The 24495-nt window shown below is 45.0% G+C and overlaps 1 protein-coding gene across 1 annotated transcript in view; it reads left to right on the forward strand.

Annotated features, from left to right (window-relative positions):
• The window catches only part of FAM171A1 (family with sequence similarity 171 member A1), a 142035-nt gene that overhangs the window by 92755 nt on the left and 24785 nt on the right, over positions 1-24495 (forward strand). Inside the window, exons 4-5 of the mRNA XM_031652475.1 lie at positions 6384-6542; positions 12445-12621. Coding sequence (XP_031508335.1) covers positions 6384-6542; positions 12445-12621 — 336 coding nt within the window. The remainder of the gene's footprint in view (positions 1-6383; positions 6543-12444; positions 12622-24495) is intronic.

Genomic DNA, 24495 nt, shown 5'->3' on the forward strand with positions numbered 1-24495 from the left:
GATTACTGGCTCAAGTCTTCGCGGATCCATTTAAGGAGGCTAAATGGCATCTTAGAAAAGAGCTCCAGGGCAGAAAACAGAAAACCTCTGCAACCCTCCGGCTTCAGTTTTCTTTCCTCTCAGATGGCAACCCTTGGTTTTCTTTAAACTTCATCTTCTGAGATTGACTCAGAAATCTTCATCCCGCCCTCCAAAAACGTAGTATTAGCATTGTTTTTAAACTTCTTTATTCTTATGGTAGGTTGGGAGAGGAACAGAGATTCAGATAGAGGAACAGTGTAAGACACAGAAAGAGACAAAGAGAGAAATGCCGTCTCCTCTCTTGAGTTCCATGAATACAAAGACTTTCGCCGCTCCTCTTTGCAGTTGTAGACCCGTTGCAGGGAGATTCTCAGCGCCAGTTGTTTGGATTTTGTGAAGGTGCTCAGGATATATAGTGCAGTGGTTCAGAATTGGGAGTGATTCCCCCCCCCCCCCCCCCACCCCCACCGCAGAGACATTTTGTGAGGTCTGGAGATATTTTGGGGGCTGCTACAGACATCTAGTGGGTAGAAGTCAGGGATGCAATTAAACATGCTGCAATGCATGGGACACCCCCCGAACGAAGAACTACCTCGCCCAAAATGTGAATGGTGCTGAGATGGAGGACCCCTGATCTAGTTGGAATGGAGACAGAGCATTACTGGAACATAGTGAGTTGCGAGGTGTAACTCATCTTCACATAAGTATCATTGAGCACCAACTGTATGCAGAACATAGTGCCATGCATTTCACAGAACACCTGGTTTAAGGAACTTCAGTCTATAATGGGAAGAGGAGATGGGAAAGCAGTGCTTATCCAGGAGACACTTTTAGACACCAGCCATATGTGTTCTGAACCAACATCACAACAGCCGTATTATGAGACAGGCATGATTCATACCCATTTTAAAGATAAAGAACCTGAAGCCCAAATCACTCAACTAGAAGGTGGTAGAGGAAAGATTTAAACCTGGAGCTAAGTGATTCCACCACCCATGTTCTCATGATGCTCTTCATTAGGCAGGTGAACAAATATACAAATAATTATAATGCAGGACATAGAGCAGTGCTACAAGAGAGATTCAAGTAGAGCTTAGGGTGGGATTAACAAAGGCTGCATAGAAGAGGTAGTTTTTGACATGCATTTTGGATGAGCTATAGGATGAGGGGAAGAAGTTTCAGAAATGAAGATGTATGAATGTGTATACACAGAGAGGCCAGGTGTGGTAGTTCACACCTGTAATCCCAGCACTTTGGAAGGCTGTGGCAGGCAGATGACTTGAGCCTAGGAGTTTGAGACCCAGACTGGGCAACATGACAAAACCTCATCTCTACAAAAAAATATAAAAATTAGCCAGGTGTGGTGGCATGTGCCTGTAGTCCCAGCTACCCGGTAGGCTGAGGTAGGAAGATCACTTGAGCCCAGGAGGTCAAGTCTGCAGTGAACTGTGATGGCATCATTGTACTCCAGTCTGGGTGACAGAGCAAGACCTTGTCTCAAAAAAAAAAAAAAAAAAAGGAAAGAAAGAATCAGACTTAGTCATGCAGTCCTGTTTGGCCAGAGGATGAGAACTGGTTGACAGTCAGTAGAGCATCTATTTTGAGGTAGGTATGGTGTGCTAGGAAGGGATACAGAGTTAGAATTAAAATAATTCCTTTCTACCTCTTATAAGCAGAATGACTTTGGGCAAGTCATTTACTTCTTTGAGCTGTAGTTCATTATCCGTAAAGAGAGCAGAGGGTTCCTTCTTCACAGGGGTGTTGTAAATATTAAATAACATATTTTTATTTATGCACTTTGTAAATTCTAAAGCACTGATCTATGTCCCTCACTTAGAGAAGAGGTGTAGTTGTAGTTTGGGTCTATATTGGTCTACTCGTGTTTGTTGTTGTTTTTGTCATCATTGTTAATTTTGTAAGTGGGAGAGATCCGTTGGTGGTTTCTGGGCAGGGAAAGGACATGATTAGAGTAGTATCTTTGAACAGTCACAGTGTCAGTAGATGAAAAGGGAGTTAGGCTGAAGCAGATGGCCTGGATAGGAGGCTTTCGCAATAGTTGAGGTGAGAGGCAGTATAAGGTAACATATGCTGTTGAATGCAAAAAGAGAGAGGGAAATATGATGCAGGAAATGTTGGTAAGGGAAGACTGACCAGTCTTGGCACTTGAGTGAATGTGCAGGATGATAGATAGGGAGAATGATGTTGGTGACCTAGACTCAAAACTGGGTGATGGGGAGACTGGAATATTATTAGGTGAGAGAGAAGGTAGATGATAATTTTAGAGTGTCAGATGGGCATCTGGGTAGAAGTGTCTAGAAGGCAGAGGAAAATCCAGGCATGGAGCTTAGAAAAGAATTCAAGGCTAGAGGGGGTGGTACCAGCCAAGACAGTAGCAGTGAAAGGGAACCCACAGGGAGTGAGCAAAGCACAGAAATGGCAGAGGCGATGGGTGGTAGCCTTCTGGGAGCTGTTTCATCCAGAGGTAGGATGAGAAAGGAAACAGCAGGCAGACACTGGAGAGAACCAGAGTGCAGCACCATGAATCCCAAGGAAGAAGGGGATTGTGGGCAGGAGTGGCAAATAGTGTCAGCCATTGTGAAGAGGTCGACGAGGATGGAGGCTGAGCTGTGGTCATGGGGTTTGCAGATCATACAGTCGATGTCTCCAAGGGCAGCATGCATTGCGGGTAGAAGCCACACCACTGGAGCTTGATGGAAGGACAGAAGGCATTCGCTTATGGGGATAACAGAGTTAAAGTGATGTTTGCTTGTTATTGTTCTAGACTGGAGTATTTTTGTTGGTTGAGGAGGAAAAGCCTATAGAGAAAGAGATTGCTGACAAAGGCAAAAACAGTTGGTTGAGCCAAGTCTTGCAATGAATAAGCAAAAGTTAAATTAGAGGCTTGGATTGACCTTGGAGGTGGTTAGGGGCAGAAGAGAAGAGGGAAAACAGATTTTGAAATCCAGAGAGTTGGAAGGCTGAGGCGGGCAGATCACCTGAGGTCAGGAGTTCGAGACCAGCCTGGTCAACATGATGAAACCCTGTCTCTACTAAAAATACAAAAATTAGCCAGGTGTGGGGGTGAGCACCTGTAATCCCAGCTACTCAGGAGGCTGAGGCAGGAGAATTGTTTGAACCCAGGAGGCAGAGGTTGCAGTGAGTTGAGATTGTGCCACTGCACTCCCACCTGGGCAACAGAGTGAGACTCCATCTCAAAAAAAAAAGAAAAGAAAAAAGAAAGAAATGCAGCGGGAGGAAGCAGGGACCCCTGTATTTTTGGGAAACCAGAGTTGAGTATTTTGGGGATGGGGATGGAGCCCTACAGGCTTATCCACTGCCTGCCCTGCCACCCCCACCCAATCATATTCCTTTCTGAAGTACAGAACTATTTAGCAGCTTTAGTACATGAAGGCAGGCTTAAGCATGTAACCGCTCCCCCAACCCCATGCATACCCTCTTTCGATTTTATTTGTGCCGTGGCTTAGCATAGCTTGCACTCTTAAATTCCTCACGTGCTACTTCCGTCATTTTCGTCACCATAGGTGTCGCCTGTGCTTTGTGGTGGGATGTTTGGCCCCTCGTGGATGGCACCCATGTCGTGCCACTCCCCGGGCTGCAGCGGCCGTATCCTTTCCGTGAGGATCTGCCCCAGCATAGCCTGCTACCTACCCCAGCCCCTAGCCCCAGCAGATAGACCCTGGATGTCTGGCCAGGGACCAAATTCTCCTGCACAAGTGGGGAGAGAGGCGGAGCAGAGGCAGGGAAGGGAGAGAGATGTGTTTCCCACCCAAATGCATGTAACACTTGATTTGCTCGAGAAGGCACGAAAAGGAGAGGATCGGGGTGAGACACCAGGGCCCTGAGAGCTGGGGAGAGCAGCCTGGGTTTCTGGTTCTCTGGGTCCCGGGCCAGTCTGCGTAAGTCCTGGCTAGGATATGTATCCTGGGCCCATTCCCAGGCTCCCCTTTTCTTTCAGCAACCCTCAGTCCAGTCGGAAGAGGTTTCTGTGCCCCATTACCGTCACACAGGTCTCTGCCAGCCCATCTCACAGGGGTTCCTCCTAAGGCCTGGAGGGGTGCACTTCTCCTTCCCTGTTCTGGGGGCACCAGCCCAGCTTCTGCCTCTGCCAGGACCCTCTCTTTGCTCCGTTGCATGTAGACTCACCCTTCTTCTTCTCTTCCTATTAGCAGTGTGCTTTACTTTTCCACCGTGGGAGACCCAGGCCTCTACATAGGGGCTTGTTCACTGAATGCTATCAGCAGCATTGTTTAGCCTGAAAACCAGTAGAGAACGTATATTTCCTGATCACTGAAAAAAATACTGAAGCAATGAATGTTGTTATAACATCCGGAATGAGGAGTTGAGAAAGAATGCCGGCTTTGACCTTCCATCCCGGAGGGCAGCGTGGAAAGGGAGAAGAAAAGCAAGCTGTGTGCCGTGTGTGGGCAAGGGGGAGAATGGACCAGAAACAGACTGCCCCTGGCAGGACACACAGCACTTGTGGGGTGCCTGAGGAGTTTCAACTCTCCACAGACCAAGGAGGTGGCAGGAGTAAGACATGAGTATTCTGTAACATTGAGGGAAAGTAAGACCAGACTAAGAAGAATAGAATAATGTTGAAATACCCAGATCCCCAGAGGCTGGTGTGTCGCTGTGGGTTTGTTTTAGGGATAAAGAAAGGGAATTGATGGTCTGGAGCTGGACCAATGTCTGTGTCTGTTTAGTTTCAGCAGAGATGACAGGAGTTAGATAGGACGCCCATGATTTTGGGCACCTGCTTGCTGGGCTCTACACCTGGGCCTGGATTTCACAGAGTGGAGAACCAGCCCCTGGAGAAATCTAGCTGGTAGTTTTTAGAAGGAAGAGGGAGCATTGTGACTCCCTGCCAGTTAGGCAGTATGTAGCCAAGAGAGGCTGCCCCAGACGTAAATCTGTGGAATTCCTTTGGGCCTCAGTGGCCTCACCTTTAAGAGAGGCTTGGACTAGTGGATTCTTGGAGCTCTAAAACTCCCTTATTCTAGAACACGTCTAGATAGGCTTATTTACTCCTTCCAAGTTCTTTGATCCAGAGTTAAAAGGAACCCTGGAGTGGGGATAAAGCCCACCGGCTCTGGGCAGGGCTGTTGAAGCAGGATAGCAGGGGGCCAGGAAAAGGAACCCCCAGCGGAGCACAGGTGGAATGTGGTCTGCCTCAAGCCTGGGGTTGGATCTACAGCATTTCTCTTAACAATGCTTTGGCAGGTTTGCACAAAATTACCTAGCACCTTTACGTCTTGCAAATATTACCGCAGCATTAGGTTAAAAAAAGTTCAGGTTTTATGATCAAAACAACATCTGGGCTGGGCACGGTGGCTCACGCCTGTAATCCCAGCACTTTGGGAAGCTGAGGTGGGTGGATCACATGAGGTCAGGAGTTCGAGACCAGCCTGGCCAACATGGTGAAACCCCACCTCTACTAAAAATATAAAAATTAGCTGGGTGTGGTGGTGGGCGCCTGTATCCCAGCTACTTGGGAGGCTGAGGCAGGGGAATCGCTTGAACGGGAGGCAGAGGTTGCACTGCACTGCAGCCTGGGCAACAAGAGCAAAACTCTGTCTCAAAAAGAAAATTTGGAGCAAAGTTAAGCTGCAGATGATGGCACAACACAACTGTCTAGGGTCTGTCGGCCCAACCCGTCCTCCTACACAAAGGAGTTGAGTTTGGTGAAGAAGCATCATTTTGCATCATTTCAAAAGTCTCATCATAAATTCTGTGACATAATCCATCACAAGTAGGAAGCACGCCTCCAGAATAGACTGGATGATGACGAATGGCAGCTCCCACAGAAAGAGAAGATTAATTGCCGCTGGGGTATTGTGTGCAATTCTTTTCAAGGTTGCACAGTGAATTCCCTTGCCCTCCTTCAGTTTGGTTCATGACGTTAAACCAGATTTTTCCAGGGAGATTAAAGATGGGTTTGCAGCAGTATCAAAGAGTATCTCTTACATTGTTTGTGTAAAGAGATTAATTGTCATCTACTTGTTTCATTTACATGGACTTTCCCAAAATGCTACCCAGATCCACAGGCAAATGCCGGGCAGTGACAAGACTGCTTGCACATAGAACTTGGAAAAAGCTTTTTGTTAAAAACCTAAATAACATCCTGTGTCAAAACAAATGTGACAATGGGCTATTATTTCTCTCCCCATAATAGCATGTTGTCACATCTCTGCGTCCTGCATGAATGGGGGAAGGGAGGCCTTGTGAGAGGGAGCAGGGTGGGGGAGGCGTGCTGAAACCTTGGAGAGGCACTTCCTGGTTTTGCATTTTCTAAAAACAGAAACTGCTCCTGGGGGAGGTAACTCAGAGGTTAATCTCTGCAGGTGCCCGGCCACAGCCTCGCGTTCATTTCCAGAGAAGGGCTCTGAGGTTGCCGGAGAACACCAGCTACAGTGACCTGACCGCGTTTCTCACGGCCGCCAGCTCCCCCTCGGAGGTGGACAGTTTTCCTTATTTGCGAGGATTAGACGGAAATGGAACAGGTAATTGGAGTCTTTTCTCTTTTCAGTGGGAGTTTCTGTGTTTCCGTCGTTACATGTGGATTTTAGGTATGATTGGAAGTTGCAGCACTATGTGGGAGAAAGGCACTGAAGTTGCGGAAGGGGAATTCTTGGTACAAGTTCAAGTGCATTGAAACTGTGTTCCATCGGTACAAGCCCTGCAGAATTACATGTTAGCGCGTTGGTCTCCTCGAGCTTTTCTGCTGTTACCAATTGCCTTAAGCCCCTTCTCTGAGCTCTCCTTTGGTGGACTAAGTATATTCAATTCAGAGAAATTCTTGTCATTGAAATTGCAATTTTTTTTTTAAGTGTAAAATCAGAGTGAAGGGTTTTGGCCCAGCTGCCCTCTGCCTCATGCCACGAGCCCCCATTTGAGAGGGTAGACTGTGGGTGGGTGGGGCTGGTAGAGACACACCACCCCACCCACCCATGCTACAGCCAGGAGGGGAAGAGGTGGCGCTTGGTCCAACTCAGAGACAGGCATACCTTGGCTCCGTGCCCCACCAGCATGGGGGCCACTTAGGATGGGAGCCTCCTCCCTCTGCCATCTATGCCCACCCAGCTCTTTCCCACGTCGCTTCTTTCTCTGCACTTGCTCTCTCTGCCCTCAACTGGGCATAGAGTGGCCAGGCTTTGAATTTGCTTTGGAATCCACCCTCCCCTGGCAGGTCTCTAAGTCAGCTGGGTCAGTATCACTCTTCTGGTATGCCACAGCTGAAAGATCAGAGAACCTAAAAGCCGTCCACCAGAAAATAGGTGATAATTCTTTATCGGAGAAAGACAGGTACCTTCCACCTCTGATTATGTCCAGCTGCACCATTCTCTGGACCCCTTCGCACTGGAGTGGTCCCCAGTCCTCCTGGTGGAAGACGTGTCAGCATTCTGGAGTCCTGAATTATTTTCTTGTCTACCCTGCTTTCCTTTCCACCACACTTTCGACTAATCACAGCATTAACATTTTAAATCAAAGGCTGTTCTGAGTTCCATTCTGCTAGGTGAGTAACTTACTGCATTTCCCAGGGATACTTGGATTGAATTTCACTTAATTTTCCAGTACTTTACATAAACTGATTATTCTGAAAAAGCTTTTAAACCTGAAATATTTGATCCATTTTATAGCATGTTAATAAGTTTCTGGTTAGGCATAAAGGCAACCTGGTGATTTGTTACTCATTTTTCTTCCCTCTGTTTTCCAGAATGTTTCTCCTTTAATTTTTGTGTGCTGATGAGGATGTGATTAACATGTCAGCAAATATGTCGGTACTTTGTCATCAGAAAGATGGCATAGCTGTCATATTAAGTAAACATTATTAGGAAAAAAATGTTGACTATTACTTGAAATGTGCCAGTCTGGGAGAAAAGTCTTGTTTTGGGGAGCATGAAGAAGTGGTTTAAGGCTAGGTGCAGTGGCTCATGTCTGTAATCCCAGCACTTTGGGAGGCCGAGGTGGATGGATCATTTGAGGTCAGGAGTTTGAGACCAGCCTGGCCAACATGATGAAATGCTGCGTCTGCTAAAAATACAAAAATTAGCTGGGCGTGGTGGCAGGTGCCTGTAGTCCCAGCTACTCGGGAAGCTGAGGCAGGAGAATCGCTTGAACCTGGGAGGTGGAGGTTGCAGTGAGCTGAGATCGTGCCACTGCACTCCAGCCTGGGCAACAGATCTAGACTCTGTCTCAAAAACAAACAAACAAACAAAAAAAAACAAAGGTTTAAAATATCATAACCAGCTACCAGCCTCCTGGACAAAATGGTGCAGGATCCACAAAACGCTAACTTGGAGGGACAGCCTCCGTGCTCGGGACTCATTAATTTTTTTCTGTGTCCCTCTTCCAGTAGCTCTTGAATAAATTAGGCAGTCTGAGAAAATGGAGGAAAAAGAACACAAAGACAGAACTATTGATTTTAGAGGAGTTTGTTTTATTTTAAAATCATTCCGTGATTTCAGAGGGAAGAGAGAGGGCTTTGCAAGGTGACATGAAACTTCTCTTCCATGGAAAGAATGAATGACTTGACCTAGAAATGACTAGGCTTTCTCAGAGACCTAGCAGCGAAGGCATCCACCCATAGTGAATTCACAGGCACCCTCGGAGACTTGGAACCTGGGCTCCCTTGAGCACAGGCACCTCAGTAACTCACCAGCTCCATGCCAGCCCCCGGGGTCAGTTTGCCCACAGCTTGTCTTTTGCCCACAGTCATTTACCTCCTGTTTTACTAAAGGCGTCTAAGAGCTCACAGCCTAAAGAGAGCACGCCTGGACCAGATGTGTCTTTGGGAGATGACACAAGTTCATCCCCTGAAGATCCAGGAAATGACTAGAGTCATAACCAGAGTTCAGTGAAGGCAGATAGAAACAGGCTGCGGAAGAGACTGGAAAAGGCTCCGAAAGGCTGTTTTCTGGGGGTACCATGAAGGCTGTGGTGTTTAGTTTAGAGGGTGGATCGAGAGTTGTAAGTGGAGAAGCATCTTGTCTTTCTAGCTCCTGGGGGCCCCCTCCTCTCACCAGAGAGCATCGCACTCTTCCCCCGGCTGCTGAGAAAGCACAGAATGTTCCGTGGTGTTCCCAAGGGGTTTTTCAAAAATCGCTTTCACTAATAACTCCAGGAAGACAGAGAGGAGTCAATAAAATGACAAGTGCAGACTTTTCCTGCAATTCCACAAAGTTGGTAGAATACAGAGCCCAACAGAACCTTAAATGTCAGCGGAACAGAACCTGTCACGTGGCAAGTGACCAGGTGGATGACCCAAGATGATACAGCCCCTCTCCTCGCTTGGGCCAGTGGTATTCCGCCCCGCAACACGATTCCGCTGCATATGCCTGCCACCTGCTGCTTGTCTTTATGCAGACTTAAAGGGAGCCAGGCAACATCCAGGTGGAACAGGAAGGAAAGCCACTTTCTATATAGAACTCAGTATTCTGTGTAAAACTGGAGTTTCGTAACAAAGAGACGGAAAATAGTTCAGCCCTTCAAAATGTGAATTGTTGCAGAATCAGCCGGGCGCGATGGCTCACGCCTGTAATCCCAGCATTTTGGGAGGCCGAGGTGGGTGGATCTCTTGAGGTCAGGAGTTCAAGACCAGCCTGACCAACCTCATCTCTACTAAAAATACGAAAAAAGAAAAAAAAAATTAGCCAGGCATGGTGGCGTGTGCCTATAGTCCCAGCTACTCAGGAGGCTGAAGCAGGAAAATTGCTTGAACTGAAAAGGCGGAGGCTGCAATGAGCCAAGATTGCACCACCGCACTCCACCCTGGGTGACAGAGTGAGACTCTGTCTCAAAAAAAAAAAAAAAGTTGCAGAATAAACAACATGGGTACATAGAGGGAGAGTCATTCGGAAAGCACAGAAAAGCAGGCATTTAATGGAGCCCTGAGGAAGGAAAGAGGCCTCAAGAAAGCAGATCTAATTCCCCACAATGTCTTAAGACAGCTAGAGGACATTAAAGGGACATGAAATTCCATGAACCTAATGCACATTGCTGTCCATTAATTTGCTCATTTCTGCAGTGCTCTATTACTTCTGAATGTTTCAGGCTGAGTATACTTACTTCCACAGATGCAGGAAGGCATCTAGTCTACCCTCCTTAGTTCTGAAGGTAAGAAAAACAGACCCCAGAGGAACGAAGTCACTTTTGGAGGTGACATAGGCAGTGAGTGGCAGATCTGGTACTGGGACTCCTTCTTCCTGGACTGGGAATGTGCAGGAAGGGAGAGTTGAAAGGTGATGAGGGAGGAGAAGGGTGACACCATTTCTAGGGCTTTTCTCCTCTACCTACCTGCTACCTGCCTACTGGGACATCCTGCCTAGAGTTTGATGAAAGAAAACAGCACTCCCTGATGGAAAACATTTTCTCTCAGGTGTTTATACTGTCTAGTAAGCTATTTAATGTCTCTGTAGTTTCTCTTTTTGTGTGTGTGGTTTGGTTTTGTTTTGAGACAGGGTCTCACTCTGTCACCCAGGCTGGATTGCAGTGGTGTGATCATAGCTCACTGCAGCCTTCACTTCCCAGGCTCAAGTGATCCTCGCACTTCAGCCTCCTCAGTAGCTGGAACTGTAGGCATGCACCACCATGCCCAGCTAATTTTTTGTATTTTTTTGTAGAAACGGGGTTTCACTATGTTGCCCAAGCTGTTCTTGAACTCCTGGGCTCAAGCAACCCGCCTCGGCCTGCGAAAGTGCCAGGATTACAGGCATGTGCCACCGCGCCTGGCCAGCCTTTCTCTAGTTGTAAGTTCCATCTTCTCAAGAGGGTCTAACAGAACCTAGAGCAGTAAATTGTAGACCTGGCTTTGCTTCTGTATCAACTTTGAGCCGCTGGCACGTTTATGTTTCAAGACACAAAATCTTTGGACCACAAACATGGTACATTCTGAGTTTTGTTGGTTGTTTTTTTACCATAAAATGACATAACCAGACTAAAAGATTTCAAAACTTGGATCTCTGATTCCAACTTAGATCTTTCCATGAAATCTCCATTCCCACACCTTTGCCTTCATTAAAAAACAGAGATGGGTATGAATGATAAAAGGTAGAGTGGCATTAGCTGTGTAGAAATTGCTGTATGAAGGATTTAGCTGTAATTTGTTGCTGAGACTCTAAAATTCACTAGGTTTGCTTTAAATGTTTAAATGTAGACCAGATTGGAGGTTTACTTTAGCTCAGGTTGGTAGATAGGTAAGTATATAAGTAACTGAATAAAAATTATCCTATAGATTGTATTCTAATGCAGCTGAAGTTTTTTATCACTGTGTTTTTGTTATTCTGCTCAAAGGAAGATGTAAAATTATGACAGAACATATTTTGTGGGATATTGTATTTCACTAGAGGAAAATGTAAAATGGATTGCTTGAGTGCATAAATATATCGGTCTCATAAGCATTCTCTCATTTATCTGTAGGCAGTCATTAATGCTTTGGCCTGGACCAAAGACCTTTAATGGAGAATAATTGGTGTATTGAGGTCCTTTTAAACAGACCAAAATAACAATGGCAACTAAAATAACTCATAAATATTTCAAGTCCAGTCCTCAGTAGCATACTTTTTAGCAGAAGTTAGTATTTTTAAAGCAATCTTTGAAGAAATTTGCTATATTAATAAAAAGCAGCCTCTACTCTAAAACATTTGGTTTTATTGAGGTTATCTGCCAAGTAATTAACATGTACCTGGGGCTCACTTTGTGTAAAAGTTACTTCCGGCGATTTCCACCTACACCTTTGTCTCACGTTATAGAAAAAACCTTGTCTTTTGAGATCATTTTTGAAAGCAAAACACAGTAATGAAAAATAGCAAACCTGGCCAGGCACAGTGGGTCAAGTCTGTAATCCCAGCACAGGCCTGTGATTGCCAAGGCGGGCGGATCACCTGAGGTCAGGAGTTCAAGACCAGCCTGGTCAATATGGCAAAACCCCATCTTTACTAAAAATACAAAAATTATCCGTCAGGGTGGCAGACGCCTGTAATCCCAGCTACTTGGGAGGCTGAGGCAGGAGGATCGCTTGAACAGGAGGTGGAGGTTACAGTGAGTTGAGATTGTGCCATTACACTCCAGCCTGGGCAACAGAACGAGACTTCATCTCAAAAAACAAAACAAAAAAAAACAAACCTAAGCCTAGATTCCAGCTCAGCCCCTACTGAGTGTATGCCCTTAGGCCACCTACCATTACTACTCTGTCTGAGCCTGTTTCTTTATGTGTAAAGTGATGATTTTACCTGCCTAACTGGGTTGTGGTGAGGATTATGTATGTAAAGTGCTTAATGCGGTCCCTGGCACATAGGTGGTGCTGTACTCGGTAAATGGTAGCTGCGACTATTTTTTTTGCAAAGGTTTCCACAGCCCACGTGGGTACTTTGCATACAAATGATGGAAAATGCCTCTTCCTTCTAGGAAACAGCACCAGGCATGACCTGACCCCAGTCACAGCCGTCAGTGTCCACTTGCTGAGCAGTAATGGAACGCCGGTGCTAGTGGATGGTCCCATCTATGTCACTGTGCCCCTGGCCACGCAGAGCAGCCTGAGGCACAATGCCTATGTCGCGGCGTGGCGGTTTGACCAGAAGCTGGGTAAGCAAGAGTTCTGTGCCGACGATCGGCTACCAGATGGCTTCGTTACTGTTTGGTTTTCCTTCTAAGAAGCTCATTTCCTTCTAAGAAGCTTCCTTGAAGTCAGTGAATGCTGCTGCTCACATTGCATTGTGTGGTTTCTCGTGGGGACAGCACCCTTCCCATGCCGTTCAGGCCCTCTCTCGGGAACTCATTTTTTGTTTGTTTTCTTATTTGCTTTTGTTTTGCACATTTAACCTAATTTACTCGTAAAGAATCTGTAAACGTTATTAGAGCTAAAACTGGTCTCCTAATCTTCATCCTTTTATTCATCAGAAGGTCATATGGTTGCTCTTGGTCATGTGTGGTTTTTTTTTTCCTGGTTTCTGAAAAAGGACAAACATTTGCCAAAACTGTACAAAACAAAGAAAATAAAAAGTACCCATAAGTCTTACCACCTAGAGAAAACCACTAATATACCTTGAATTCTGTCCTTCTAGGGCTTTCACAGTGCACGTAGGTATTAGTTATCAACTGCTGTGTCACACACCACCCTAAAAGTTAGCCACTTAAAACAACAGTGAGCTCCAGTACCTCAGAGTTTCTGGGGGTCAGGAATCCAGGTACTGCTGAGCTGGGTGGTAGGGCTAAGAGTCTCTTACAAGGTGGCTATCAAGCTGTGACTTAAGGCTGTAGTCATCTCCAGCAAGGTTCAGCTGGGACTAGTGAGTGTGACTCACACGGCTGAAGGCAGGCCTCACTTCCTTGCTGGCTGTTGACCAGAGGCCTTACCTCCTTACCACGCGAGCCCCTCCATAGAGCTGCTTACTACACGGCAGTTTGCTTTCCCCTGAGCAAATGATCCAAGAGTAAATAAAAATGATATAGTAGGCCGGGTGTGGTGGCTCACACCTGTAATCCTAGCACTTTGGGAGACTGAGGCAGGTGGATCACTTGAGGCCAGGAGTCTAAGACCAGCCTGGCCAACATGGCAAAACCCCATCTCTACTAAAAATACAAAATGCTGCGGAGCCAGGTGTGGCAGCGGGTATCTGTAATCCCAGCTTCTCAGGAGGCTGAGACAGAAGAATCAATTGAACCCAGGAGGCGGAGGCTGCAGTGAGCCAAGATCGCACCACTTCACTCCAGCCTGAGTTACAGAGCAAGACTCTGTCTCAAAAATAAATAAATACATATGTACATAAATACATAATACATACATACATACATACAGATATAGTAATTTAAAAGGCCAAGTGCCCAGAGTGAGGTCATAGTCTTTTGTAACCTAATCTCAAAAGCAGCATACCATCATTTCTTTCCATAGGCTGTTGGTCACACAGACCCACACTGGTATAGACCAGCACTGAGAGGAGACTATACAGGCGGGTGAATACCAGGAGGTAGGGGTCACTTGGGGCTGGCTGTCTGAGAGGTTGCCTTCTACAAAGCATATTTAGCAGAAATGAGATTGTGTGCTGGGTACTGTTTGGGTGCAGTGGCTCCCACCTGAAATTCCAACACTTTGGGAGGCTGAGGCAGGAGGATTGCCTGAGCCCAGGAATTCAAAGTCACAGTGAGTCGTGATGCTATGATCAGGCCGCTGCACCTCCTCAGCAACAGAGCGAGACCACTCACTCACTCACTCGCTCAATAATATATACATAAAAATACAATTGTACAGCATGAACATCTTTCCATAGCATCATTATTCTGCCATATCAATTTTCATAAGTCCGTAGTATTCCATCCTGTGGATATATCATACTTCACTTTGGTTCATCAATCCCCTGCAATTACAAAAAATGTTATTGGCCAGGCGTGGTGGCTCACGCCTGTAATCCCAGCACTTCGGGAGGCCGACGCGGGTGGATCATGAGGTCAGGAGTTCGAGACCAGCCTGGCCAAGATGGTGAAACCCCACCTCTACTAAAAATACAAAAATTAGCCGGGCATGGTGGCTCACGCCTGTAGTCTCAGCTACTTGGGAGGCTGAGGCAGGAAAATCACTTGAACCCGGGAGGCGGAGGTTGCGGTGAGCCGAGATCGTGCCATTGCCCTCCAGCCTGGGCAACAAGACCAAAACTCCATCTAAAAGAAAAAAAGAAAAAAAAGTTGTTATTCTAACCAGTGTTGTAGAAAATATCTTTGTAGCTAAATCTTCATGCACAGCTTTGATTATTTGCTTAGGATGACTTTTTAGAAGAATTGCTGAGTTACAAAATGTACAAAATTCTAAAACTTAAAACGTATTTCCAGATTTCCCTTCAGACAGTTGTATTGGTTTCCACTCATGATACCAGCCCAGGAGCATGTGCGTGGGCTGAGGGTCTTGGCAGCATGGGGGCTCTTATCCCCCTTTGCTTCCTAGTGCCCTGAAAGTCAAGCTTGAAAATATCAATTTTCTGCCGGGCACGGTGGCTCACACCTGTAATCCCAGCACTTTGGGAGGCGAGGCAGGCAGATCACTTGAGGTCAGGAGTTTGAGACCAGCCTGGCCAACATGGTGAGACCCCATCTCTACTAAAAATACAAAAAAATTAGCCAGGTGTGGTGGTGCGTGCCCATAGTCCCAGCTACTTTGGAGGCTGAGGTCGAGGATCCCTTGAACCTGGGAGGCAGAGGTTGCAGTGAGCCGAGATCGCATCACTGCACTCCAGCCTGGGTGACAGAGCAAGACTCTGTCTCAAAAAAAGAAAATATCAGTTTTCAAGTAACCCAGTTCAGAATTGAAAACTGTTAGACCATGCATGAAGATAATTGGGAGATTTTTGATGTCTGTGTATTTTCAAAGATACCTAATTCCTTGAATCAGTTAAAACAGAGTTCTAGGAATTATATTTGAAAAGAAACGTCTTTTGGGCTTTTGGAGGGGATTTTTGTTCGGTCTTATTTTTACTTTCCAAATAATTAATAGAGACTCTGTAATTATTTGTGTGGAATGCATTGATTTTACCAGCCGTAGTAAGCTTGACATTGTTAAGTGGATTGTGATGCTGTCTGTTCACATGTCCTGCACCAAATGAGATGGGCCCTTTATTGATGGTGTGTGTTCTCTGCGAGCCTGATAATTTGGGGGGCATCAAGGTCATGGTGGGGACCTGAGGTACACTGGGCCTCCAGGAGGGAGTAGGCTGAGGAATGTGTGACTAAGAGTCTCTGAAGAATGTCAGAATTCTAAAGGGAGGAAGAAAATGGATAAAGAAAAACACAGAGAAAGTGGACAAGAGAATGGAAAGAGCTTGTGTTTTGTTTCCTGAAAACCTGGGTTCTGCTGCTTATAAAACTGTGAGTCCCATGTTAGGCAAATTACTTACCTCTATTTGCATTTGTAAGAGAGATGAATATACAACCCTTTGTATATTCTGCCTGTCCCCATTAGCCCTCCCAGGGGGCGCTCAAGCACACCCAGGTCAATGCACTGAGAAGCAGTGGAGAGTGTGGGTGAGAGCAGGGAATCTGGGGGACACAGTGGTGTGGAATGCCAGCTCTGCCACCCACTGGCTCTGTGGCCCTGGCCAAGTTCCTTAACCTTTCTGGTCTAGTTTCTTCCACTGTGAAATGGCAATTATAATAGTACCCACTGTTGTTACAGTGAGTGTATTAGGATTCTCTAAAGAAACAGAGCCAATAGGAGATATATATGTATATGTATTTGGAGAGAGAGATTGATTTTAAGGAATTGGCTCACACAATTGGGAAGGCTGGCAAGTCCAAAATTGCAAGGTAGGCTGGCAGGTACGCTGGGACTTTGAGCTGCTTCACTCAAAGTCAACTGATTGGGCCGGGCACTGTGGCTCATGCCTGTAATACCAGCACTTTGGGAGGCCAAGGCAGGCAGATCACGTGAGGTCAAGAGTTTGAGACCAGCCTAGCCAATATGGTGAAACCCCCATCTCTACTAAAAATACAAAAAATTAACTGGGTGTGGTGGTGCATGCCTATAATCCCAGCTACTCCAGAGGCTGAGGCAGAAGAATCACTTAAAGCCAGGATACGGAGGTTGCAGTGGGCCGAGATAGCGTCCCCGCACTCCAGCTTGGACAACAGAGTGAGACACCATCTCAAAAAAAAAAAAAAAAAAAGTAAAGAAAAAAAAAAGCAAAGTCAACTGGTTGAAAAGTTTATCTCTTCTAAACCAAGTATCTCCCTAGTAACATCCGGACATATTTGGCCACATTTCTGGGGACTGTGGCCTAGCCATGTTGTCAGACAAAATTAGTCATCACAAAAGTAAATGACAGTTTGTCACTTTCACGAGCACAGCCGATCCTTTCCGGTCCCCTCCCCGGCCTCATCCTGAGCACGTTGTGCACGCTGCAGTGGTCCTAGCAGCTGGAACGGCATGGTATGTGGGTGCCAGTTACTCCCTGTGCCCTCCCTGAGTCTGTGCAGGTACCTGTTACTCCCTGTGCCCTCCCTGAGTCTGTGCGGGTACTGGTCACTCCCTGCACCCTCACCGAGTCTGTGCCGGTACCAGTTACTCCCTGCGCCCTCGCCAAGTCTACACGGGTACCAGTTACTCCTTGTGCCCTCACCAAGTCTATTTATCTTTGAATGTTTGTGATCAAGAACAGTTTCTGGCATAATGCTAGGTACCCAACTAAAATGTCTGTCGAATGGTTGAATCATATGAGAATAATTTTAGGGTTTTTTTGCTTTATTTTGTTTTTCAGAGACAAGGTCTCCTTCTGTCACCCAGGCTAGAGTGCAATGGTGTGGTCATGGCTCACTACAGTCTTGATCTTAAGAGCTAAAGCAATACTCCCACCTCAGCCCCCTGAATAGCTGGGACTACAAGGGTGGTCACCATGCCCAGCTAATTTTGGGGGATTTTTTGAGATGGAGTCTCACTCTGTCATCCAAGCTGGCGTGTGGTGGCAAGATCTCAGCTCACTACAACCTCCACCTTCCAGGTTCAACCGATTCTAGTGCTTCAGCCTCCCAAGTAGTTGAGATTACAGGTTCCCACCACCACCCCGGGCTAATTTTTGTATTTTTTTAGTAGAGATGGGGTTTCACTATGTTGCCTAGGCTGGTCTTGAACTCCTGGGCTCAAGTGATCCACCCGCCTCTGCTTCCCTCAGTCCTGGGATGACAGGCATGAGCTACCATGTCTAACCAATTTAGGTATCTTTAAAAGGCAATTTAAGATACTTTGATATAGCATCTGTACTTAAGTTGACTGTATACATAGAAGTTACCTTTATGTATATAAGTATATGTACACGTTATAGAAGGATGATGCTTTAAGCTCTTGTTTAGAGGGAGGATAGTTCTATTGGATTTTTTTTTTTTAATCTTGGAGCCTCCATCCCTGCTGTTTATTTTCTCCTCATTTTTGCCTTCTCTTTTTTAGTGAGTGTATTTGAATGTGGAGGCTGGGGCTCCTAATATAAGGAAGCTGTCCCTAGGGATTCCTGTGTGGGTCGTGTGCACTGTAACGATACGGCATAGGTGTATAAAAGCAGCATCCTTGCTTTCCTCGGTGGACTTTATATACAGTTCACAAACAACAAACTTATGTAAAGAAGTTTTTTATGTCCATGGCAGATGGAAAGATCTCTACATCCTCATCTCTGGGCCCTGTGGATATTATCTTATGTGGTCAAGGGACTTGGTGGAAGTGAGGAAGAATCTGGAGATGGGGGGATTCTCATTGACTTTCTGGTTGGGCCCACGGCCATCACAAGGGCTCTTATGAGTAGGATGCAAGAGGAGCCAGAATCAGAGGAGGAGACAGCAGAGTGATGATGGGAGCACAGGCTGGAGCCATGAACTTTGGAAATGCGGGAAGGGGATCCAAGCCAAGGAATACAGGCAGCCACTGGAAGCCAAAATCAGCAAGGAAGGGATTCTCCCTTCTGAGCCTCCAGGAGAAAACGGCTCTGTGAACTCCTTGACTTGAGACCAGAGAAACTGGTTTTGGACCTCTGACCTCCAGGAATATAAGAAAGTCATTCTGTGCTGTTTTAAGACACTATACTTGTGGTAATTTTTTATAGCAGCAATAGGAAATGAATACAATACAGAAATTGGTGAAGACAGAGGTGTGTGCATTGTTAGGAAGCCTCTGAAGTATAAGTTAGCCCATTCTCTGTTTCCTGTCTAGAAAAACTACCCATGACGCTACATTGGGAATCTTCATTGTGTAGTCGACCTATTTCCACCTTTTTTTTTTTTTTTTTTTTTTGAGACGGAGTCTTACACTGTCAGCCATACTGGAGTGCAGTGGTGCAGTCACAGATCACTGCAGCCTCGACCTCTCAGCCTAAAGCAATCCTCCCACCCCAGCCCCCTGAGTACCTGGGACTACAGGCACACACCACCACACCTGGCTAATTTTTTTATTGTTTATTTTCTGTAAAGACAAGTTCTCACCATGTTGCCCAGGCTGGTCTCAAATTCCTGGCCTCAAGTGATCCATTTCAGCCTCCCAAAGGGCTGGGATTGTAGGCGTGAGCCAACATGCCCGGCCTAAATGGTCTTTTTAACTTAGCATTTACTGTGAAAAATGTAACTGCCAAATTCTTGGTTGTAACAGATTGCATGTATGCAGAAAAAAGCCAACATTTGTGGATAGTCATTCAAAAATAACCAAATGAATTAAAATATGTTTTCTGAAAACTTTAAGATAAGATGGACATTTCAAAGAAACCATATGTTTTTTCACTTATTAAACTCAATAGAAACCTGCATATTTCCTAAGACTTTTGTTGCTATTACATTTAATTATACTATTAAGTAGAAATTAAAATATTTTAGTTAAATAAAAAATTCTAAAGATGGTATTAGATCAGGAAAAAAATGGGGAATGTGCCAACACATCTTAAGCACATAAAACAATTTAATAATTAGTTGCTGTTTATGATTACGGTAATCAATCACCTCAAATTGTTTAATACTTTAAATTATCTATTGTTGACGTAAATCAAAATAATTGCCAATTCCAAATTGTTTAACAGCCAGAAATAGCACAGATAGCAACTTGTGAATCTATTAATAATTTTTCATCTAAATTGGGTTTGGCCAACTGTGGCCTGAAAGCGAAGAATCATTTTTACATTTTTAAATGATTGAAGGAAAAAATCAAATGGGGGAATGTTGATCAAGGGGTGCAAAGTTTTAGTTCTGCAGGATGATTAAGCTCCAGAGACTTAAGGCAAAGCCTGCTAACTGTTGTTAATAGGACTGTGTCGTATACTTAAAATTTACTAAGAGGGTAGATTCAAAGCATTCTCACCACCGAGAGAAAGATGATGAAAAAACAATGGTAATTGTAAAGTGATGGATATGTTAATTAGCCTGATGTATGTATCAAAACATCAGGTTAGACAGCTTAAGTATATAAAATTTTTGCTTTTCAACTGTACGTCAATAAATATGGGGGAAATAAAGAATCAAAAGAAGAGGAATATCTCATGCCACATGAAAATTATATGAAATTCATATGTAAGCATCTCTAAATAAAGTTTCACTGGAACCCTGCCAGGCCCGTCTGCTGGCATATTGTCTGTGCGTGCTTTTGCACTACAACGCAGGGTTGAATCATTGCAACAGAAACTTATATCCCCACAAACCAAAAATATTTACTATCTGGCCTCTTACAGGAAAAAAAAAAAAAAAAAATTGTGACCTCTTGTCTAAATGCCTTCCAAAAGAAAGTTCTTTCCATTCTAATATTACAGCGCCAGTGTATTCCACACTCTACAGGAGCAAACTGGGGTGCCCAGACAGCCATAACTTCCATATTTCCTGTTAGGTGACTGCCCCCCTGTATTTTGCCAGGGTTGACAATTGATGCTCAGAGTGACAGCACCTTCATTGTAGGGCCAGACCTCAAACTCTGTAAAGAAAGATGAAATTATTTTATGGTTCGATGGGACTTCTGTTCAAATGGTACAATCACGTGGTGGCTTTTGTTTGTTTGTATTTGTTTGTTTGTTTGTTTGTTTAAAGAAGGGGTCCTGCTCTGTCACCCAGGCTGCAGTGCAGTGGTACAATCGGAGCTGAAACTCCTGGATTCAGGAGATCCTCCTACCTCAGCTTCCTGAGTAGCTGGGATGACAGGTGTGCACCACCATGCCTAGCTAATTTGTAAATTTCTTTTTTTGTGGAGACAGGGTCTTGCAGTGTTGCCCAGACTGGTCTCAGACTCCTGCCCTCAAGTGATCCTCCCAACTCAGCCTCCCAAGTCACTGGGATTACAATGACTGTGAGCCACCACCCTGCCTCAAAATCACGTTTTAACACTAAATCAGTATATCCATGTTTTAACTCTAACTCACACTCTTTAATCCTTGACTGCCAGGAAATTGAAAGTTTACTCTTAGGAGAGAGACCTAGAGATTCTCCCTTTCAAACCCCGTGAGAGTGGGATCAATTTTTGATGCTGCCATTTATCACAGTTGTCTTTTAATTTTTTTCTTTTGGAACAGGCAAATAATTTCCCATTCTTGAAACTGGCATCTTCATATTTCAACCTATATATTCATTAGAAGGTGATCAACTAGATTAACACCATCTTAGAATACAAATAACATTGAATTTGTTTAGTATGTTACAACAGCATGAGTTGTCTAATTGCTATATGGACCCTCAATAAAAATGATTGTGTGTGTGTGTGTGTGATGGAGTCTCGCTCTGTCACCCAGGCTGGAGTACAATAGCATGATCTCAGATCACCGCAATCTCCACCTCCTGGGTTCAAGTGATTCTCTTGCCTCAGCCTCCCAACTAGCTGGGACTACAGGTGTGTGCCATCACACCAGGCTAATTTTTGTATTTTTAGTAGAGATAGGGTTTCACCATGTTGACCAGGCTGGTCTCGAACTCCTGGCCTCAAGTGATCTGCCTGCCTCGGCCTCCCAAAGTGCTGGGATTACAGGCGTGAGCTACCACGCCCAGCCTAAAATAAATTTTTTAAGAAGCACGACTTGCATATATAAGTTGAGCATCTCAAATCCAAAAATCCAAGGTTTGAAATGTCCCAAAATCCAAAACTTTTTAAAGACCATCATGTTACTCAAAGGTCATGCCCAAAGGAAACGCTCACTGGAGCATTTTGGATTTCGGATTTTGGATTTTCAGATTAAGTATGTTCAGTGGGTAAGTATCATGCAGATATTCCAAAATCCAAAACACTTCTGGTCCCAAGCATCTTGGATAAAGGATATTCCACCCATACTGGAATCGAGACTTTTGTCACATTGGCATGTTTTGTTAAAGCTATTTTGTTAAAATACTGTGATTTATAGAGCAAAGGAGCAGTCTATTTAGTGGATCTCTTTTCCTTAAAGAATCAGCAGAATATGTAATGATCTAATTGTGCTCTCTGTGTCCCGGGTGTCAAGATGTATGTGAGGGGAAGGAATTAAAATGAATTTGTAGCCAAGCACAGTGGCTCACACCTGTAATCCCAGCACTTTGAGAGGCCAAGGTGGGCAGATCACTTGAGGTCAAGGGTTTGAGACCAGCCTGGCCAACACAGTGAAACCCCATCTCTACTAAAAATACAAAAATTAGCTGGAGCCGGGTGTGGTGGTAGGTGCCTGTAATCCCAGCTTCTCCTGAGGCTGAGAATCCCTTGAACCTGGGAGGTGGAGGTTGCAGTGAGCCAGGATTGCACCATTGCACTCCAGCCTGGGTGACAGAGTGAGACTCTGTCTCAAAAAAATAATAAAAATAAATAAATAAAGTGAATATGTATTGTGCAGTGACCAATTTGACCTTTGAAAGAAGCAGTTTTCCAGCCGGGCGCGGTGGCTCACGTCTGTAATCCCAGCACTTTGGGAGGCCGAGGCGGGTGGATCACGAGGTCAGGAGTTCGAGACCATCCTGGCTAACATGGTGAAACCCCGTCTCTACTAAAATTACAAAAAATTAGCTGGGCGTGGTGGCATGCGCCTGTAGTCCCAGCTACTTGGGAAGCTGAGGCAGGAGAATGGCGTGAACCCGGAAGGCGGAGCGGAGCTTGCAGTGAGCCGAGATTGTGCCACTGCACTCCAGCCTGGGCGACAGAGCGAGACTCCGTCTCAAAAAAAAAAAAAGAAAGAAGCAGTTTTCCTTCCCGTGTCTGGCAAAGGAAGTTTTGTTAGTCAGGGTAAATACCTCTTAGCTGAGCCTTTCTGGACAGTAAGAGATGATCATGTTAGCTCTATTTTACAGACATTTACCCTTTCTTTATCCTGTAACTGGGGCAGCAGATGGCTGTCTGATGTACAGGTTGTCAGACTGACATCTGACTTGCTGCCCTGGGGAATGGTCACAAGCAAACCAGGTCAGTGGTTTGAATTTAAAGCGATGGACATCAAGTGGCAAAATAAATAATAAATAAAGATTTATGGATCCTGTATTTGATAAGTTTCTGCTGTTTAATGGCAACCTGGATTATAGGATTTGGATACTCTCATTCTAACGAGATGGTAGAAATAAAAGCATATTCTAAGAGGGAAGCTACATCGTAGAATCCAGTTTTAACTGCCTCTCCAAAACACAGCATGCGAGTATGTGTGGGTTGCTATAGAAATGGTGGTTACTGAACCAGCCTCTTACCATGTACGATGCATTCGTGTCAGGCTCTCAGGAATACCCACTCGTAATTGGCCTGTAGTAGATTTGTCTCCACTTCAGATAGTGAATGTTACAGCTATGATGAACTCGTTTAACTAGTCCTTTTACCTAAGTCACGGACAACTTACCTTTGAAGGTGGAGCGTGATTTAAAATACAGATCTAAGATTGTTTTTCCATTTCATTGGGTTTTTAATTGAGTTGGGGGGGAAGGGCAGCAAAGAGTGGGACTTCTTACAGCACAAGATTATGTTTGCAACGTGAAGAAAATGAGAATATTATTGAACATGTAAATGATGGGCTTTGGGTGATAATGCCATGTGAATGCAGGCTCATCAATTGTAGCGAAGGCACCTCTCTGGTAGGGGATACTGAGTCTGGGCTGTTATGTGGGATATCTGCACCTTCTGTTCAGTTTTGCCGCAAACCTAAATCTGCTCTTTAAAAAATAGTCTTCAATGAAATCATTATTATATTAGCTTATCTTTGTCTCTATATATCACAAGCCACATGTCTAGGTGAAGTAACCCAGATTGGAATACTGAGGTGGGTGATTGGATTATAGTAATAAACATTACTGCACTGTGCTCCCAAACATTAGAATGAAAGAAGGGAGTTCATTTCTCTACCAAGTCTGTGAGTAGATGTGTGATGTGATTTTAGAACCTTAGGCATCATCTTTTATTTTTTGAAAAAGAATAGATGCAGTAGTTCAGGGCATTCAGCAAAGGAGGAATTCAACTTACCTAAGGTAATATCAACATATCCCTAAGAAAGCTGTTATTGGAAATAGGCCTCTTTACAGTGGAAATATTCAGAGTTAAGACTATTGCTTAGAAATAAAGAAATAATTCTCAGGAAAAGTGTCTATACTTTCCCAGATGTCAAAATCCCTTAGGGGTGAATGGGGCTTTAATGAGACCGGTAGGGGGAAAAGGGGGCAATGTACCTGCAAAAAAAAGCGATTGAAGTGATCACAGATAGCAAAGAACACGGAGAGCCTGGGACTGGTTTGGGTGCGATGGCAGTTCAGTGAAAACTTTGTTTCGCCGAAGATCTTGGCAGCCAGGCCGTCAGTGGTGGTTTGTCCTTGGAGATGCCAGTTGGTATCTGTTGCCACTGTGGACTCAGCATCGCAGTGTCTCTGTACGGCTCCTGTTCTCTGACGGAGAGCAGGAAGGCTGGGTAGCGCTGGTCCTGCCCCTGGGAGAAGAACCAAGCCGTGATCTCAGAACATCGACATTTGTTTTTCAGCGTTGCCTAGCAACTCAAAAAATAATCTTGTATTATCAATCCATTCCTAGGAATCATTAAGCCTTTTGTG

The sequence above is a fragment of the Papio anubis genome, chromosome 11 (assembly GCF_008728515.1).
Source record: "Papio anubis isolate 15944 chromosome 11, Panubis1.0, whole genome shotgun sequence".
In the NCBI taxonomy this organism is placed as follows: domain Eukaryota; kingdom Metazoa; phylum Chordata; class Mammalia; order Primates; family Cercopithecidae; genus Papio; species Papio anubis.